Raw genomic sequence first — 21704 nt, 5'->3', positions numbered from 1 at the left:
ATCTTTTTTTTTTTTTCATACAAGAAAAAGAAAATGTATTTAATATCTCTTTGATTTTTATTTTATTTTGTTTGTTTGTGTTTTCCTTTTGTGTTCTTTGGATCGGAGAGGTTAACTTTTTATTTTTTTAATATTTTTATTATCTCTTAATATTCACTCTTTTATATAGATACTTGATTAGTGTTTTTTTCTTACAAAAAATTGATTAATAAGTATTTTTAAAAACAAAAACTCGGTAAGGTCGGCAAATTCACATCATCCCTTGTAACTAATGAATATAACAAGTTTTATTCCACCTTAATGGGTAAACAATAAGAGCCGTTAACTATTTAAAAAAATATATTTTAAAGGTTCAAGAAGATAATTATTTATGAACCAAATTTAATTTTCAACCTTATGTACTACTATACATTAAATTTTTAATATTTTTTTAAATAGTTAACGGCTCTTATTGTTTACCCATTAAGGTGGAATAAAACTTGTTATATTCATTAGTTACAAGGGATGATGTGAATTTGCCGACCTTACCGAGTTTTTGTTTTTAAAAATACTTATTAATCAATTTTTTGTAAGAAAAAAACACTAATCAAGTATCTATATAAAAGAGTGAATATTAAGAGATAATAAAAATATTAAAAAAATAAAAAGTTAACCTCTCCGATCCAAAGAACACAAAAGGAAAACACAAACAAACAAAATAAAATAAAAATCAAAGAGATATTAAATACATTTTCTTTTTCTTGTATGAAAAAAAAAAAAAGATACTATCAAATAACACAAGACAAGCGCTTATATTTAACTTGATAGCAGCATTAAAACTAGAAAAACCAACGAAACTAAACAACATAAACACAAGCGGTTATGTTTAATTTAGATTAATACTCTTCCTATGATAAAATTAACACTAGGTCGTGATAAAATTAATCATAGTTGCTACTTAGAAAAGAAAATCAATTATAAGAATTCACTTTCTAATCTAGCTATGAATTGAATCAGATAATTAACTAGCAGGCCTCCTAGTCATTAAATGAAACAACCTAAGAAAATAATACAGAAGAATATTAAATACTCATTGCAGATAAATTAAAATAGAATTTTGTCTCTCAGTATAGAGAACCGGGGTTCACATAATCTTGACCAAGTTTAAGAATTAGCCTCGCAGGGCCATGAACCAGAAAACTTAACAAGAAAAGAAAATATTGTAAACTGTAGAAAAATATAAATTAAAGCAGATAGTCTGATTCCCCCAATTACAGAAAATCACTACTATTTATATACTCCTAATCCCAACAAAAAACTCTTAAATTGAGGAAAATAATTAATCTAAAAATTAATATGAACCTCTCAAAATTAGACCCAAATGGTGAAATTTTCTTTGCCATCCAATTCCCTACTTTCATTGTTGACCGACGCTCCTCCAAGCTTGGCCGTCAAAATCTGCGCTGAAGTTGTCGACAAAGTCTTCTCCGGTCCGTCTTTCGTACGTACGTAGCTGCGCAGGAAACAAATTACAACATTTGAATTCCTTTTAATTTTGTTTACTTAAGATCATTAGGTTATTATATACCTTGGGGTTAATTAATAAAACAAATAAGGAATTGGGCTTTGATGTTATGGACTCAAACTTCAAATAATATCAAATAAAATTAAGAAATTGGGCTAAAGGCTTGTTGAACTCAAAACTTAAATTATTAACTAGATAAAATATTTATTTAACTAATTAATTATTAAACTCTAAAATTAAATAATTATTATATAATTGTAAATAATTATTGCAAAAATATTATAAATATGTACATAAAATAAAGATATAAAATATGTCTATCACTTAGCTTGGTCAAAACACACCATAGACGATGATGATATCGAACATGTATGTATGTTTTGCTTCCCACGCTTCTCTGCCGTTCTTTATGACCCTTTCTTAGCTTGCCCACCAAAGCTTTATCAATGGGTTAATGCTAATTGAAAATTTTTATGACATCAATTAGCAATGTGGTGAGATTAATACATAAGTGTAAGGGTTGGTGCTAATCAATACAATTAACTACCATACACTTGTATTGTTGTATCAGGTATCAAATTTGAATCTATATTAACGTTGACTATTAGTCTTTTAAATCTGAGATCGATGATCAACTATTTATAAGATGATTTACCTTAGCTCGTGGTCCTTTCTCAGATCACAAAAGAGTCTTGCTTTGTACATCTCAACATACAATTCTTCATGAGAATCATTTTAAAATTCACTTTTTTATTGAAAAAATAACGGCATTGTAAAAAAAAAATAAAAAATAAAAATTTAATGTATAGTAGTACATAAGGTTGAAAATTAAATTTGGTTCATAAATAATTATCTTCTTGAACCTTTAAAATATATTTTTTTAAATAGTTAACGGCTCTTATTGTTTACCCATTAAGGTGGGAATAAAACTTGTTATATTCATTAGTTACAAGGGATGATGTGAATTTGCCGACCTTACCGAGTTTTTGTTTTTAAAAATACTTATTAATCAATTTTTTGTAAGAAAAAAACACTAATCAAGTATCTATATAAAAGAGTGAATATTAAGAGATAATAAAAATATTAAAAAAAATAAAAAGTTAACCTCTCCGATCCAAAGAACACAAAAGGAAAACAAACAAACAAAAAAATAAAATAAAAATCAAAGAGATATTAAATACATTTTCTTTTCTTGTATGAAAATTTTCAAAAAAAAAAAAAAAAAAAANACTATCAAATAACACAAGACAAGCGCTTATATTTAACTTGATAGCAGCATTAAAACTAGAAAAACCAACGAAACTAAACAACATAAACACAAGCGGTTATGTTTAATTTAGATTAATACTCTTCCTATGATAAAATTAACACTAGGTCGTGATAAAATTAATCATAGTTGCTACTTAGAAAAGAAAATCAATTATAAGAATTCACTTTCTAATCTAGCTATGAATTGAATCAGATAATTAACTAGCAGGCCTCCTAGTCATTAAATGAAACAACCTAAGAAAATAATACAGAAGAATATTAAATACTCATTGCAGATAAATTAAAATAGAATTTTGTCTCTCAGTATAGAGAACCGGGGTTCACATAATCTTGACCAAGTTTAAGAATTAGCCTCGCAGGGCCATGAACCAGAAAACTTAACAAGAAAAGAAAATATTGTAAACTGTAGAAAAATATAAATTAAAGCAGATAGTCTGATTCCCCCAATTACAGAAAATCACTACTATTTATATACTCCTAATCCCAACAAAAAACTCTTAAATTGAGGAAAATAATTAATCTAAAAATTAATATGAACCTCTCAAAATTAGACCCAAATGGTGAAATTTTCTTTGCCATCCAATTCCCTACTTTCATTGTTGACCGACGCTCCTCCAAGCTTGGCCGTCAAAATCTGCGCTGAAGTTGTCGACAAAGTCTTCTCCGGTCCGTCTTTCGTACGTACGTAGCTGCGCAGGAAACAAATTACAACATTTGAATTCCTTTTAATTTTGTTTACTTAAGATCATTAGGTTATTATATACCTTGGGGTTAATTAATAAAACAAATAAGGAATTGGGCTTTGATGTTATGGACTCAAACTTCAAATAATATCAAATAAAATTAAGAAATTGGGCTAAAGGCTTGTTGAACTCAAAACTTAAATTATTAACTAGATAAAATATTTATTTAACTAATTAATTATTAAACTCTAAAATTAAATAATTATTATATAATTGTAAATAATTATTGCAAAAATATTATAAATATGTACATAAAATAAAGATATAAAATATGTCTATCACTTAGCTTGGTCAAAACACACCATAGACGATGATGATATCGAACATGTATGTATGTTTTGCTTCCCACGCTTCTCTGCCGTTCTTTATGACCCTTTCTTAGCTTGCCCACCAAAGCTTTATCAATGGGTTAATGCTAATTGAAAATTTTTATGACATCAATTAGCAATGTGGTGAGATTAATACATAAGTGTAAGGGTTGGTGCTAATCAATACAATTAACTACCATACACTTGTATTGTTGTATCAGGTATCAAATTTGAATCTATATTAACGTTGACTATTAGTCTTTTAAATCTGAGATCGATGATCAACTATTTATAAGATGATTTACCTTAGCTCGTGGTCCTTTCTCAGATCACAAAAGAGTCTTGCTTTGTACATCTCAACATACAATTCTTCATGAGAATCATTTTAAAATTCACTTTTTTATTGAAAAAATAACGGCATTGTAAAAAAAAAATAAAAAATAAAAATTTAATGTATAGTAGTACATAAGGTTGAAAATTAAATTTGGTTCATAAATAATTATCTTCTTGAACCTTTAAAATATATTTTTTTAAATAGTTAACGGCTCTTATTGTTTACCCATTAAGGTGGGAATAAAACTTGTTATATTCATTAGTTACAAGGGATGATGTGAATTTGCCGACCTTACCGAGTTTTTGTTTTTAAAAATACTTATTAATCAATTTTTTGTAAGAAAAAAACACTAATCAAGTATCTATATAAAAGAGTGAATATTAAGAGATAATAAAAATATTAAAAAAAATAAAAAGTTAACCTCTCCGATCCAAAGAACACAAAAGGAAAACAAACAAACAAAAAAATAAAATAAAAATCAAAGAGATATTAAATACATTTTCTTTTCTTGTATGAAAATTTTCAAAAAAAAAAAAAAAAAAAAGATAATCCTGGAGAATTGATGGAGAAAGAGAAGTTGCAGTCATGAATCAGAGACTAGGAGTTCAGCCCAGATGGTATCCATATCTAAAGACGGCATTCTACTCAGCTGAAAACCTCCCTCATTCTCCGCCGCCGCCGCCTCTTCCTTCTTCTTCTCCGCCGCGATCTCCCCCGCCGGCGTCACTGCGTTTTGTGTCCACGTCACTACACTCGAACTTTCATTCACCAATAACGGTTTCACATTAGCCGGAGAATCTTTAATCATCTTCTCATTATTATTATTAGTATTAGTATTAGTATTAGCCTTCTTGGTAGCCCCGGCGGCCGTCCCTTGTGATATGGATCGCAATTTGGCCTCGAGGAGCGCCGCCGTGTTGCCGTTGAGGCAGTTATCTCTGAGGCGGTGCTTCAAATCTGGGAAGTTGAGGTGGGCGTAGTCTCCCCGGAGCATATACGCCGCCGTGTCGTACGCAAACGCCGCCTCCTCCGCCGTGTCGAACGTCCCCAGCCAAACCCTAGTCCGGTTCCGCGGCAGCCGAATCTCCGCCACCCATTTCCCCCAATGCCTCTGCCGCACTCCCCGGAACAGCTTCCCCGGCGGCGACGCCTGCGTCTCCGCCGGCGTTCTTCTCCCCGTGTGTTTCATCGGCTGAGTTCTGGTGTTGCTAAGCCAGAAATCACTGAACCCCTTTGACGATGATGAGTAACTCGTCAATGTCTGATTCATTCTCGCCCAGCTCTCGGCCGAGGGCCGGAGCTGGGATACAGGGAACAAAAAATTGTTGAAATTTGTGTATGATGAAGATGACGAAGAAGAAGAAGAAGAAGGATTGTTGAAATTTGTGAATGATGAAGATGGAGAAGAAGAAGGCTTTTTGGGCGTTTCCACTATTGAAGGCTGCTGCAAAAACAGCCCCAAATTCGGGAAATTTGACTGAGATAAAGACGAAGAAGACGGAGCATTTGTCACTGAGGACGGGAAAGATTCAAGAAAATTCAATGGGATTCCGGCCGCCGCCTGATCGGAAAAACTCAGGCCGCCGTGAGGTAACGAACGAGTGTGATCGTGTTCATTCATCGCCACCTGATGATCTGATATCGTCGCGAAATCGGAGAAATTATTGGAAGTCTCATCTGCTGAGGAGTTGGAGTCTGAGCTCGAAACGAAACGCTCCGGTGACGAATGTGCGGTCTCATTCGGACTGCAAAAGACGCCGGAAAATGGTGATCCTGAAGCTGCCATTTCTTTAGAACAAGCTGGGATTTCTTTCTGCATGAAGGGTTTTTCTGGATTTTGAGTGATCGATTTCTCTGAGGTTTTGATGATAGAATATGATGGGAGATCGGCAGTGATGATGCAGAAAGAGCATGCACTATATACGCTATATATATTAGCCCCTCATATATACCTCCCCACAAACACATATGTGGTCCGGGTTTAGAAAAATTGTAATTTGAATATTCTTTGAATTTTAATTTCATGAATGAAGTAACATGTAGTTGGTTAAAAAGAAAAATCTACAACGAAAGTATGCAGGTAAATTATGTTTTTATTTTTTCGAGTATATTTAAGACTCCTACCATTGAACAGAGTAACTAATTTTATTGTTGAATTATAGCCACATCTAATGGCTAAGATAATTGGCTTATGAATTTAGGCAAATTATGCTATGAAGTATTAATAAATGTTTATTTCATTGTTGATTTATTATGTTCATTTTTATGTAATATACTAAAAAGAGTTAATTTCATAAATGATCAATTGACTATTGACATTTATCTATTTTTATCATTAACTTTCAATTAGACCATAAATGCCTAGCTAAATGGTCACTTGACTATTGACATTTACCAATTTTTATCATCGACTTTCAATTGATGATTTTTTTCAAATTTGGTCTTCTAGTTAAATATCGATCATTTAGTAAAGATTACATTTAAATTAAAGATGATAATGTAAAAATTGGTTTGTTGTTGATGAGATGAGCAAATTGGGTTCATAAACTTAATACATTGGGTTTATCATTACTGAGAATATGAAGAATCAATTTTTTATATTATTATTATCCTTAATGTTAATGTTTATATGAATGATTAAATTTGGAACAAAATCAATAGTCAAAAACCCATTTATGATCAAATCGAAAGTTGATGATGAAAATTGATAAAGCTCAAGTATCATTTATGGTCCAATTGAAACTTAGAGATTAAAATTAGTAAAATGTCAATAGTCAAGTTGACTATTTTTAGAATTAATTCTACTAATCAGCCCCTACTTGATTCGAGACGTAGCGATGTGGGTTAATATGGTTAAATGTTCAATGTCTACCCACTTATCACCAATTGATTTTAACTAAATAGTCAAAGAACTCTGTAATTAAACGGACTTGACTTATATAGAAATCACACAGAATAGGTGCATGCATAATATAGAGCTGAGATCCATCAATAAAGATTACCACTATTACAAATTGGATGATGACAAATCATTTTTTCTAAGAATATAATATCCCATGTTGTCATCGTTACCCACACAAATTTCTGTATTTCAATTTGTTGCACAAAGTCTTTTCACTACAATTTGTTACATACCAACTTCTCAATCTGAACACCAACGATAATTAGTCCAATAAATAAGATAGCATCTCAGTCCTCACTCGATCTTAATTAAGAAATGAAAAATAGCATAATGATGGCTTAAGTTCTTGACTCTTCCAAACAGCTTTCGTGCTTCCCATTCTCAACAACATCATCCTCGTCACAACCAATCAAAATGTGACAACATATTATTCTTGTCGTTCTGTCTGTACTCTCTAGGGGTTAATTAATATAAATTACCTGCAGGATGAATGCATATGCATATGCATGTTAGTTATTCTTTCTTGAGAGTGAGTGCATTAAGATTAAGCAACCTTGTTCACAAAAGGCACCGTTTAATAGGATAATAGAGGAATAAAACAGAAGATTCAATGCCCTTTTAGCCCGAACATCTGAAAAGATTATGGTAACTCAGCTGAATACAGAGACCCGTTGGTAAAATTCGATCTGATCTTTCTTTTCAAACTGCACCCATGTGACTAACTGATCTGTTTATATGAATTGTGTAATTCTAACACAATATGATGGTTGTCAAATTTTAATGCGTCTTTATTCATAATTATTTATTACTTGAGTACTAATTGAACTGACCGTGCAGACAAGATAAACCTGCCTCATCAAACCCTAGCTAGCTAGCTTAGCTTTAATTTACTTTACTGGCATTATTCTTGGATTGGTTTGTTTAAGGCCGATGATCCATGTGGTTTTCCCAAACAATCACATGATCTTTTTCCCCTTTTCTACTTTCTCACATGTTATCAAACTGTTTCAAGTCATAGTTTAACTACATCTATTAAATAATTAATATTCATATTATATTTATATTATTGTATTCTTCTCCCTAAATTGGTTTAATAATTGCCCCATTAATTTGACTCTTTTTGAGTCTAATTAAGGTTATGACCATCCATAATCATTTGGCTTCAACTTTCCAGGTGTTTGCAGCTGCCTAAACCTGCCTTAGCTTGTTGATCTGTTGGTATTAATAATATTTTATTGGGAGTTTTACGACTTATAGTATCAACCAGGGCCGATTTTTTTATTTGCGTGCTCCTATGCTGGTAAATAAGTGAGGCCTATCAACATATAAATGAACTGCGAATAAAAAAAAATTGTAAAGAGAAAAATGCAAAAAACTTAATTTTGGGCCAATATAATCACAAATACATATACTAACTATTAGGTCACGCTGGATTAGGGCCCCCAAAATTTTGAGGCCCTATGTTGTTGCCCATCTTGCACGCCCTAAAATCCGGCCCTGATATTAACTCATACTTGACATGCCCTAAAATAGATGATCGGTCGAGTAGGTGAAATATGATTTTTATACCAGAAGGTTACAAGTTTGATTCTTGTTAACACCTTCTCAATGAAATCCGTTATGTACGCATATCTTGTACATGCCCCTCATTCCTAAAATCAAAAGGAACATATTTGTTCCAGATGCATGGTCTTGTGTAAGGCAGTCTCGAGATGGTTATTACATTTTAGCAAAAGTATAATATACTTTTATATGAGCTAGTCAACAAGTATACTATTTTCACTAAAATTATTACATTTTTATTAATATCTTTCAATCAATAAGTAATATTTTTTGATAAAAATTTTAATATTTGTTGACCCGTAAAAAAGTAGTACATATTTGAAATAATCAGTCTCATACTTGTTCTTATGATCTTGTTTATATGAAGTAGTTGAAAAGAGAAAGGAGAAATGTAGATGGTTCGATCGTTTCTTCTAAAATTCTCTTCTCCATGGCCTCCCCGCAACACAATACTAGGGTAAAAGACATCAAAGTCTTCCCTTAAAACATATATAATAAAAATTACGAAAAATGCTGCAATGCTAATTAATACTACATTTGGTACAATTATATATGATTTTGGGTTGTACTGGGTACCGTCAACTCTTGTTCTTACTCTATTCATACAAATTCAAAAATCAATGTTGACACCTTAAAAATTTTCCATAAGTATTATGAATATAAAAGTAGAGTTTGCTTGGCAAGAAAGAGGAAATAATGGATGTGTTTTGTAGATCTAGAACTAAATTAAAGAATAGTATAAGTAGAGCCTAGAGGAAAGGCATGAAAGAGTAATACCTTATTTGGCCTGTCCTCTGGAATCAGTAGTCTATGTTATGTGTCTTTTGAGAATAGTTTTAAGGCACTTTACCAACTCACCCAACTTCTTCAAACATAACAAAAACTTTTAACGACTTCATACACAACACACAATAACGAGTCAATTCCAACCCCCCAAACAATCATTGCAACGTTTTCATTTATTTTTATAATTTTTTCTTTCTTTTTGGCATATGATTCATTTTAATTAATTATATTATATTGAACTGCCTCCTTGTTAAGAATTTTCGTTTAGTTAGCATATTCATGTTTGCACGCACAACTAAAGTGAAGTAATACTAATAATGCGGGGAGGGAGAACCTCGGTTAAATTGATGAGGATAATGTTGAACCGCTAACCTCAAGCGCTGACAGAGCATCATATATGGGAGGATATAAATCATGGTAACTCAACACAGAGGAATACAAACAGACCAACCGAGCTGTCTATACGGACAGGATAATGTTGACTTGATAACCACAACGTTCCAAATTCGATTTTCAATGAGAGTAGTATTGCATTGGCCTTCTTGGTTCGAGCAAGTCAGTTATGGACAATTTAGGTTAGTTTACTTTCTTGTAATTCTTTACCGGCTAGGTCGTCGGGCAGAGTTTATCCAATACTCAAGTGGTTTTCTTTGTCACCCAAATTAATACTCGAGTATGGCCTTATTTATAAATAACAAAACAAGCACACCTCTTACTCAAAATTTAATTTATAAGGTGGTGGTTAAATGATTTTTTGGGGGGTGACTAGGATGATTGAACTATGCATGAATTGTGAGCATTTTTGAAGGAGTAGCACATGGTAATGACAAACCCCTACTTGTAACAAACCTTTTACTTTAGATACATTATTACGTTATTTTATTGATGATTATTAGAAGTGATGAACAAATTAATAAATAGTAACTAAGCTAGCTAACCATGAGGCCATGTTTGTTTAAAGTTGCTTTTTCCCCCTTTTTAGGTTTCTCTTTCCTTACCAAACATGGTTTTCTTTATTCTTTGCTGCATTTGGACCTCTAAACACATCAATTCAATGGCATACCATTTTGATTTATAAAAAATTCATAGCCATTACATGAATATATGCTCGACTCAAAATAAGAAGATCAACAGACAACTCTTACGAGGATTATTTGAAATTAAAACCTTGTGATTACTAAGTCAACTGGTGTACCAATTTGCCCCGGGTACGGTTGGCCTCAATTCAATGACATACCATAATAAACAACATCCTCTCTTTTCAGCACTATTCTCATTCTTGTTAGACTAATTCTGATTTAGTCTGAATTGCACCGATAGAGTTTTTTTTTTAACTCTTAGAGAAATTAAAATTAACCCAAAGCTTTATAGTTATATTAACAGTTAGTTTACAAACTATTCCTAACTACTGACCGAGTTAATTATTACTACTTTTGGTATTTCTTAAATAAATAAAACCAAATATTATATGGAGAGTCGTCATGTTCATGTGGAGTTGTGGAAGTTGCTTAGCTTGACCAAAACATACAGTGAGATGATCATAAATCATGTGCCCATCAAAAACAAAAACAAATAAATAAAATTAGGCAAACAACAAAAGACAAATGATTTAATAACCCTCTCTCACTCGTCACTCCCATCAGAGAGAAAGAAAGATAATGATGATTAATTAGCTTACAAACGCAATTAACTTTATGAGTGTATATAAAACTCCAACCGTCTTTCAAATACCTTGTGGTTTAGTGGTACCCGGTGTTCCGGTTTACACTTCCACATGAATGATGGGAGTGTGTTCGAGCCTCCAGACACTACATTGTACCAGAGTTTCAGAGTAGTACTCAAAAGATTAAAAAAAGAAAAAAAAAAAAAGAAATGGTTCAATACCCCTATTATATAACACTCCAACTCGATCCATCAAAACCTATTAATTAGTTAAATTTTTCATGTTTATTTAACGTATTAATGCAATCTAAAGAGGTTAAAACTGATCTTAAACTAGTTAAAATTAATGTCGAACTATGAAGATAAGGATTTTGCTTATTGGTCTGTCAGCTTTAGTTTAATGTGAGCAGTCCATAGTTACTTGATCCCCGCAGTAGCTGTGGATCCAATTTTGCTGCGTGCCTATAGGACACAGACTTTTTGAGCAACTCTATATATGCTTTCATCATCAACGCAAACAGATCTGGAAATATCATTGGCTCGGTTAATGATTAACCCACGAATTCCTAAAAACCGTTGATTATTGTTTCTTTAGGATTTTCAAACCTCAAAGGTACGTTGAACTGTTCAATTCTAGGGTGGCTTGGAAGGCCTGTATGTAAGTATAGGAAAATAAAATTATATCTTTACTACTAATTATAACTTTTAACATAATAAATGATAAGTGTGTGATCCTGACATTTTGTATCAAAATAGGTCACAGATTACATTCACTTGAGGTTGGTTGTACTTCCAGCATCTTGCCACTAAAACATGACTATGACGCTATAATTTTTGGCATAATGGTAGTGCTTGATCTAACATCATTACGCCCTTAACTTTACAACAAAACAGAAAAAAAGTTATAATTTTTGTCTCTGGACTCTCAAACAATGAGACAACTATGAACTTCCATTAGCATAACACAGGCACGCACGCGCACACATTCAAATGTGATTTTGACAAAAAATTATGCTAATCAGACATGAAATATGAGTCAAACTGCAACAAAACTTCACAGTTTATCCTAAGTAGAGGGACGAAATAACAACTTGCTTGTAAATTCGTTAGTAGGAGCTTATTTTGCAACGATTAAAATGTAGGACTAAAACGACTAACAATACATAATTCAAAGGCTAAATACATTTTTCTTTCCAATAAAAAATGATTTCATAGGTAACTCTTGCCAGGATTTTTTTTTAAGGGGGGAATTAATTAGAGAGAGAGAGAGAGAGTTTTTTTTTTTTTTTTTGGAAAGAGAGAGATTGAATTTGGAAATGTCATGCAAGCAAAAGTTGTGTCGTAGTTGTGCAGTTCGTGTATAGAGAGAGCAACAGATCTACGTCTACATACATCCTTTTTAATTAATTATTGGAGAATATATTCTGCAGTTTTGGCATCGTCTGCAAGCTTATATATATGCTCGTGTGTGTTGTGTGGTAATGTGTTCTTTATGTATATATGTGCATGTATCAACAGGTCATAATTTTTATTTAATTTTCAAAACATTTTCTTTACTATAAATTAATAAATAATATATAATTTTACAGTCAATTTAAACTTTAATTTCAGTTGTAATCATGAAATATTAAAAAATCTAATGTACTTAAATTTTACCAAGTTATTCGCTATTAAAGAATTTCACATTATGATAGGAGATGCATGTGACCGGTTAAGGGGAAAAAAGGAAGGTAAAATTTAAAATTCTATTCATCTCTAATCCTCTATTAATGTATGATATATTTACTGAAATACTGAAATATATAGTCTCTAGTTATTTATTATACTTATGGAGAAACTTAGGAGAGATGGAGCGAAAATTCGATATATATGAAAGATCATTATGCATGCATTTGGAGATTATTGATTGCGATCACGAGTATTCTTTTGTCTGTATTATATATCTTTAATATCATGTGTAAATCATAATATAAATACAAAATTAAAGTCTTGAGATTATTGGTACTTGTACCATTAAAGAGTACGTAATAGTTAAACTTTGGACATTATTTTGGAATGAGATCTAACTTTTGGTTTAGTATCTATCATCGCTCTTCTCGTTGAGAGAACACGTCATAGCGGCCGAGAAAAGTTTCTGAGTGTAAAGTGTGTCAAAAATATCTTTTTATATACATTATATATATATATATATATTCAAATGTGAACCTCTTCACGTAAAAAGTAATGAGATGCACATCAAATTTATTACTGGTGAAGAATTTTAATGAAAAAAAATTGTGACCAATTTTATAATTATTATAAGGAAAAAAATGTCAAATAGGCCACTGAACTTATCGCTTTTGTGCAATTGAGCCATTGAACTTAAAAAGTGTGCAATTCAACCATCAAACAAGCAAAATTTGTGCAATTGGACCATTTTTACAAAAAAAAATTAATTCAATTTGAGTTAAAAACATTTCAATATTGACTCCCAACTAGTATGGTAGAAGAAAATGACACTCTTAATACATATATGTTAGTAATATAATTTGATTTTACCAGAAAATATTTGTAAAAATGGTCCAATTACACAAATTTTGTTTAATTTGTTTGATAGTTGAATTGCACACTTTTTAAGTTCAATGGCCCAATTGCACAAAAGCAATAAGTTCAGTGGCCTATTTGACATTTTTTCCTTATTATAATTACAACAATGTAACTGCATTTTTCCTTAATTTTCAACCTTTAAACATTTTAGATAAACATTAGATTAGTCTACATGTTCTCCGGGATAGAAAACCTAGTTCTCCCTTATGAATAAATGAGATTTATCGTCATTTTTTATTTAATCTGCCCCATATATATATTATGGGTGATTGCATAAATACGTGTCTAAATGGATATAGATTGAATTATACTTAGAGAAACAGCAATGGTGAGAATAGAAAATCTTATCTTGTCCTGTGAAAACTAAGTTGTACTTGCCCATCTCCTCATCAACACGCCATCATGTCTTCCACCATTTCATTAAACAAGCCTCCAAACATCATCAACTAGTGCACTTTATCATTATTTTTATCAAATAATTAATTCTAAGCTTATTAAATTACCTATATATAATTAATCAAGCATCATTTGACTTGGATTCATTAACCTTTTTTTTTTATATTCCACATAAATAAATGTTTCAAAATTATGGCAAAATGTGGACCACAAACCATGTTTGCTTCTTTCTTTAGAAAAAAAAAATATTATTATTTTCCTTCTTTTTGCATCAATTAGCCAAGATTGAGAATTTGAATATGTTGTGACCTTTAAGTTCACAGCCTTCACCTTAGCCGACAGCTATTGAAACTTGAAAGGCACCAAAATCTAAGGAAAGAAAAAATCATTACGCCAATGAACTTTTGATCTAGTGGCATGAAGTAACTCTTCCAAATAAGATGGGTTCAAAGTCATATTAGCTAGGCCCCACCGCTCCTGTCTTAGAGACTTGATGGATGAAGTAAATCGCAAGGGTCGCAGGGGCCACCGCTGATGTGTCTTAATTAGCCACATGCCTCAAAATATGTGTACATTAATGCCTAAAATAATGTCATTTCATACCTTTTTTAAGTCTTTTTGGTAAGAATCGAGTTAATAAGCTTTAATTTGCCACTAGCCTACTGGCAAAAGAGAACCAATAGCATGTTACCTAGTGTCATAAACCTACTTATACTGTCACTGTAATGGTAAGTGGGAGGCCTAACTTGAACATATATGATCTATCACTTAATTAGAACCATAACCTTATATTACTATTATCTAATAGCACTAGGCTAGGGCCCAAGTCTTCAACCTTAAAATCCACAAATTATATCGCGGACTACTTATACATATTCGTTTTTAATGTACTGAAAGTTTATTTTTAATGTATTACAAGTTTATTTGTAGGTAATACAAGTATGCTAAAAATAAACATTCAGTATATTAAAAATAAACTTTTAAGTCAATAGTCTATGCAATGTAATTTATGACAAAAAATGAAAGTAACTCAAAAAATAAGTGACATGTAATTATTAAATACCCATCTTGCCTTTTTCAACAAAATAAAAGGTCACTAAAAACAAAGAAATTTGTAACTTTATTAATTAAATAATATTGTGGACTAACAAGCCAATAGAACAGTTACACATGTCGCAATCTTATGACTCATGAATGGACCATCAATCAATTTTTATTTTTTTTTTTACACCGATGATAGCTTTGGTGTGATTAAGGACCACAAATACAAAAATGAACTATTGTACAAAGAATAATGAATCTTAAAAACAGATGATGATGATGATGATTGATGAGCTAGCTAGCTAGCTAGGTGCCTAATACAATGTTCAATTCATTATATTCCTCATCGACATGCCAAAACCTAGGATAAGGTTTTTTAGTGCAGCATGCAATTGCTCCTCCATAACCACCAATAAATGGGTTTTTTTTAACGAAAAGATGAATTTAAAATATGATATATGATCCCACATTGACTATACAAAAGATTGTAATATGATATTTAAACTTGAACGGTTTAGTATTGTCTTATCATTGTTGTCCTCGTTAAAAACCTGTTCGTGACAGGACATGACTGCATATAGAAGAGAGTTATTCAAACTATCCAAAGTTAGAGTTGTTCGCTCATCTGGTACGGTGTTGTATAGTTTGTCATCGCTATAGACTTTGTCGAGTTTTCAATAGTGGAGTGCTACTTAAACTTAGATATTTCTCACTTATTTGGATTAGTTTTTGGGTTGAAATTTTTTCTTGATTTTGAGTACCTACAATACAATTGAGAATGAAAATTATAATATTCCTAAATAAATAATCAAAATACCTTTTTATATGAAGATATTAAAATAACTCACACAATGCAAAATTATTTCGATAAGACTCGAGATAATTTTTTGGAGAGATTTTTTTAAGGTTTCTTAACCCTAACTAAACAAGGTGCAAAACCACTTGTTTGCTCCATTTGACATTAAGCAATGGTTTGGTTTTTTCTCGTTAATTACTCTAAGTTTTTTTCTTCTCCATTGAATTCTATATATGTGTGTAAATTAAAATTCACTTTATAATATTATTTATAATTGTTACAAAGTCTATGTGTTGTTCATCTATCAATAATTCTTTAATTCACAAGAATATAATAAAGGATTATTCAATAAATAATATTATTGTCATCATATCACTACAAAAATTTGGGTGATTAATTAAGGAAAGTAATTAATGAGAGAGAATAATGGTTATAATTAAAAATGAAGTATGATGCTCTAAGTGGAAATCATCAGCTTTTTTCCTTATTTGGCAAAAACAATGTTTGTGGCAGACAATGAAGAAGCTTCTAGTTAGGCGCAACTAACATGTTCAAATGAAATAATATGTGGTCGTTATAACTCCCGCACCCAATGAATTTTAACCAAAATAGTTAGGAAATCCCCAAAAAATGGAGAATACGATTATAAAAAAGTAAATCAACTTAGAAAAATACTTCCTAAAATATAATTTTAAAATTTTATTGATAAATTTTTATTACATCAATGAGTAAATCACGGTAATAAATTATAAGAATTGATATATAATGCATTTAAATAAAGGTTCAAACTCATGATTAAGGAAATCTGACTTAATGTTCTTGGCACCTAAGCAAAGCCTTGATGTTATAAATTATGAGAAGACAGATCTAATAACGCTATTCTCCATTTATGCTACAACTCTATAGCAAAAAATAATACAGATTTATAGACAGAACTCCATAGCTAGAGAGTTTTCAGAGGCCATGAATATGTACAAACACAAAGAGGATTTTGACTTAACTAAAAAAAATTGTAATTTTTACTGATTAATAAGTTAAAACTACTATATATATGAAATTCAACCCTCTTGAAATCTCTTTTGATGTAATATGAATAGTAATCAATCACATTAAGAGTCTGTTTAAAAACTTAGAAAATGTTTTTTTTTAATTATTTTCAGAAAATGACTATTGTTTGAAAAATATTTAATTTTTTGGTATTTAGCGGAAGGTCATAATACCTTTTTTTTTGGGCTAAAAGTTAAGAAATTGCTCTTTTTTTTTTTGCTTCATTTTTTCTGAAAATGAACATATTATTTGTTATATAATAATAATAATAATAATAATAATAATAATGTCAATAACCTTGTGGTCAAGTGGCATGGGTTCGAGTCTCAGTAGAAGTGATATTAACTCTTTGTGTTTCAATAGATCGAAAAAAAGCGAAGAGATGAAAATTAGCATTTTCCTTTAACTTCATTTTCTTTGAATACTATTGATCCAAAAGTGGATCAACGCATATTTTAATAAAGATTTAATCAACACATAAAATTATCTATTACACTATTGAACTTATTGGATTTTGACATTATTCTTAATTTTCTGAACTCCAAATGAACATTGCATGATTGAGTGGTTTAAAGGAATGGTTTCAAATGGGCCAATGTTGAAGTTTATCCTCCTCCAAAAGCCCCCAAACAGGCATTGTTTTGCCTTTAGTATAACCCAAATTATATAGTGGAGGGTCGATCATGAGCATTTTGGACCTAGTTGAGATTATGTACCCATAATTAATATATTATGGTCTGCTAAATAATTAGCTTATCAATCAATTTTGACCTATTTGACCATTATTAGTTGTTTAATTTGGTTAAAAAGTCAATATAAGTGTTTGGTTAATAAGTTTTTTGTAAGTTCAAAATACTAAATTTCAAAATGCTACTCAAAGCAACCTTTTCAATTAGCCTTTTTAGCTATCTGCTACTCCGCTAATTTACTAAACATTTTTCTACAATCAGCTAATATTATCAATTAATTATACCTTCTAACCCAATTAGCTAACAGTCATTTACCAAACAGGGCCTATATATTTTCCGTTAACAGTTTATGTACATGCTGCAATTAACATATTATGTACTTTCAGTTTATTTATAATACATAATCTGTTAACTAAATGTACATAATATATTGACTTTTTACAATACATAATCTGTTAACTGAATGTACATAATATATTGACTACATATACATCATCTAAACAGGCTCACAATGTCCGGGGGTTTGAATTTAATCCTCCAATTTTTGCAAGGTTTTTTTAAGACTGTTGGCATGTTTTGATATTTTCTACATTTACACTAAAAGTTTGTTGTATTTAGAAATCCCAGCTTAGTTCTGCTCAGGCAAAATGTTTGCAGAATATCAATGTTAAGTTCAAACCATGTGTACAAAGCTTCACTTGGGCAAATCCAACTAATCCATCCACCAGACCACAACTATTGTCAAACAAATACTAGAACATGATTTTTAACTCAGTTAACTGCTGAATTGAATAATGGGTACAGGGCCATATCCAAAGACAAATGTAAAAGGAGTACAAGGATTACAAGGAATTAGCAGATGGAGAAAGTTAACGAGATAACAGGCCCTCTAACACCGAAGAAATTTTACTTCTTCGTGTCTTTATTCCCAGTGCTGCTACCCCCTGCAGCTTGTCCTGCTTTCTTCGCAGCCTTTTCTTGAAGAGCTTTTGCATCCCTAAAATTGAGCAAAAACCAAAACTGTTAATACGCCTACAGGCATTGAGCATCAAGTTTTGTAGCCTGACAGCATAGACCACGACATACAGGTTCTGAGAGAATAGTAATTTGTAAGCTGGGATAATGATAAAATAAATTTCTGAACACCTAAGTTCAAATACTCGAATGCATTGGTCCATAAAGCACAAATGAATCCCACAATGAGGGAACACTCAAAATGCTCTCTACACTTATTGCAAAAAGCAACCTTGGATTGTTGATACACACATATGTCACCAAATATATATATCTTAACTCTTTCATGTATAAATAATTAAATATAAATAATAATAAAAAACAGATTGAGGAAATGTTCAATACCCTTTCAAGAGAGAACATGTAATACCAAATGTCAAAATAAGTAGTGTAAATAACTGCAAGTTCACTCGCTCATTATTAATACTCTAACTGGATCACTATAAAGAATTACTCCATATAAACTATTGTTGGGCACAGAAAATACTTAAATTTTTCTTGCCACGTATCAAGATTGCATTCCTTATTCTACTCTCACCTAACAGAAATCGTGTCATTCATAAGAAGGAAGATTTTAGAACTTCCAAATGCTTATGTTTAAGTGAGAGTTTGTCCACTATGATAAAAAAACTAATCACACCATCAGTAAACTTACAAAACTCTTCGAGTACTTCCCATAATGTTGCAATAAATAATCTATAGATCTTCAAGTTACTGTAATAAGGAGTAGGCTATAGAAATGGAAAAGAAATAAGGATGCAAAACAGTGTTGCTCAATAAGGGAAGTAAATAAAGTGGGATGGAAACAACATTGTCTGGAGGAAGGCATTGGCTGTTAAAATTGAATAAAGGCAGGCGTGCTATGATGCAGTTTGCAGTAGTCATTAGTCATTGGGATTGAAAAAATGACACCTGAAGTTGCAACTAAGCAATTAGACTACAAGAAATTACAATTTTGCCATTGCTGGCTGCAGTAGAAACTGCAGAGTTCAGAGCTTGTTCCAGAGAATGCTAAGCTATTAGATGTAGATTTTCTGGAGTAACAAACTCCATAAAAAGCTCTTACTAAGGTAATCTAACCTTCCATGAACCAAACGCCCCTGAGAATGATGTTATATTGCAACTAATGAAGAAATAACAACTTCCCCCTTCCTCTCTCCTCTAAAAGTTTATTCTGCCATTTCAAATTTCTGCACTTCACTAGGACAATTGCCTCTCTAATCACAAATACTCCAAAATTACTAATCACTTCTGCTCCTACAAACCTAATTATCTGATATGGAAATAAAATTCAGCTCCTGAAGATTCTATGAACTAAAGGTGATCCTATTTGCATATAACATATAGAAGAAACACCATCCATAACTCAAACTCAATAAAAGAACGAATAAACCCTTCACACGAGATCTCAATCCACACAGAGGAGGCAAAACAAATTCCAGAGACAGAATCTTACAGAAATCATGTTCGATTCTACGAAACATAGATAGATCGGAAAAATCAAGTAATCAAATACCTTTCACGGCGCTGTTCTGGAGTCAGACCATCATCCTTGCCTTTAACCTTGCCCTTCCCCGTCCTAGCCTGAGCTCTTTCCCTGTCTTTCTCCCTCTGGTTTCCGCGTTCGATTAGGTCAAGGAATACACAAATAAAATTACAATCATCGAAATTACATCATAAATAAAATTCCCCAAAATCTATAAACAATCATCGAAATTACATCATAAATAAAAAAAAAATTAAAAACATCAAATCAACAAAATAATAATAATAATTAGGGTTGTGAAAAAGGATATGAGTCATTGTTAATAACCCAAGAAACAAGTCTCCGGAGGAAGAGAATCTGTACAGCGACGATCTGAGAAAATACGCAGAGGGATTTCTGATAGATAGGAGATGGCCGGGAATTTAAAAATAGTAGACTTTTGGTGGTGACTCATTGAGGACCGTAGGATCGATGGGAGGGAATGGGAATTTATGGTGATCGACGATCGTGATCAAAACGTGCCTTTCTTCATTTGTTTTTTTCCATTTGTATTAATATTTTTATCGTCTGGAAATTTGTATGAAAAATTCGTTTCAGTTTGGGCAAAAAGAAACAGAATTTTGTTAGGGTGTTACTATTCCTACCACCATGGTGCAAATAACATTGAAATTTACAAAATATTACAAATTTCAATAACTTTATAGGTGGTATAAATAGCAATAAGGTATAAATATGGTTATTTACACCACCATGGTCAACTGTATTAATTACATAAAGAAAAATGTGTTGGAATTAGAGTTTTCAAAAAAACAAGGTGTTGGAATTAGAGTTTTCAGAAAAAAAGTATTGAAATACAATGAATATTATTTAAACAAAATTAAATTGAATAACAATTTAAAATTTTAAAAACAATATATATATATATATATATATATATATATATAATTAGAATGAATGTGTTTTTACTATATAATTAAAATTAATGAATTGTTATTTATTTATATATATACTGTCAAATATCATTACTAAAAGTCGTTATTTGTGACTCGTTGTGCTTCAAATATTATCTTGTAACAGAGTCATATATTAAAAATATATATATATATTTATCTTCAAAAAAAAAGTCGTTATTTGTTCGCTTGTTTAGAATTAATGTGTTTTTACTGTTTTTAGCTTTTGAAAATTAATTTATTATATTATTATAATAAAGTAAAATAATGCATACAAAAAAATTGAGTTATAAAGAATATCATGAAAATTTATTAAACATTAGATACTACAAAAAGTAATTAAAAATTATTATACACAAAATTATTATACTATCACAATTTAAAATGATAATAAAATAAATATTTAAATATTTAATTACAAATATTATAGACAAAATTATTATTCTATCACAATTAAAAATATAAATAAATTATAAATAAATAATAAATTTTTAAATAGAAACATAATATTTGACCAACTTTAATGAAGGTGGTGTAAATAGCAAATTATATTTACACCACCTATAAAGCTATCAAACCTATTAAATGGTGGCGTAAATAGAATTTTGGGTGATGTAATAGAATTGCC

The 21704-nt window shown here is 31.0% G+C and overlaps 1 protein-coding gene across 1 annotated transcript; it reads right to left on the bottom strand.

Annotated features, from left to right (window-relative positions):
- Positions 1 to 4718: 4718 nt before the first annotated feature.
- Positions 4719 to 6037, bottom strand: LOC116003115 (ethylene-responsive transcription factor ERF062). Its single transcript, XM_031243285.1, has one exon. It carries the CDS (start codon positions 5975 to 5977, stop codon positions 4742 to 4744), a length of 1236 nt encoding a protein of 411 aa, XP_031099145.1. The 5' UTR covers positions 5978 to 6037; the 3' UTR covers positions 4719 to 4741.
- Positions 6038 to 21704: the final 15667 nt, after the last annotated feature.

Source organism: Ipomoea triloba, chromosome 13 (assembly GCF_003576645.1).
Source record: "Ipomoea triloba cultivar NCNSP0323 chromosome 13, ASM357664v1".
NCBI lineage: Eukaryota > Viridiplantae > Streptophyta > Magnoliopsida > Solanales > Convolvulaceae > Ipomoea > Ipomoea triloba.
This window is presented reverse-complemented; position numbering and strand designations above follow the sequence as displayed.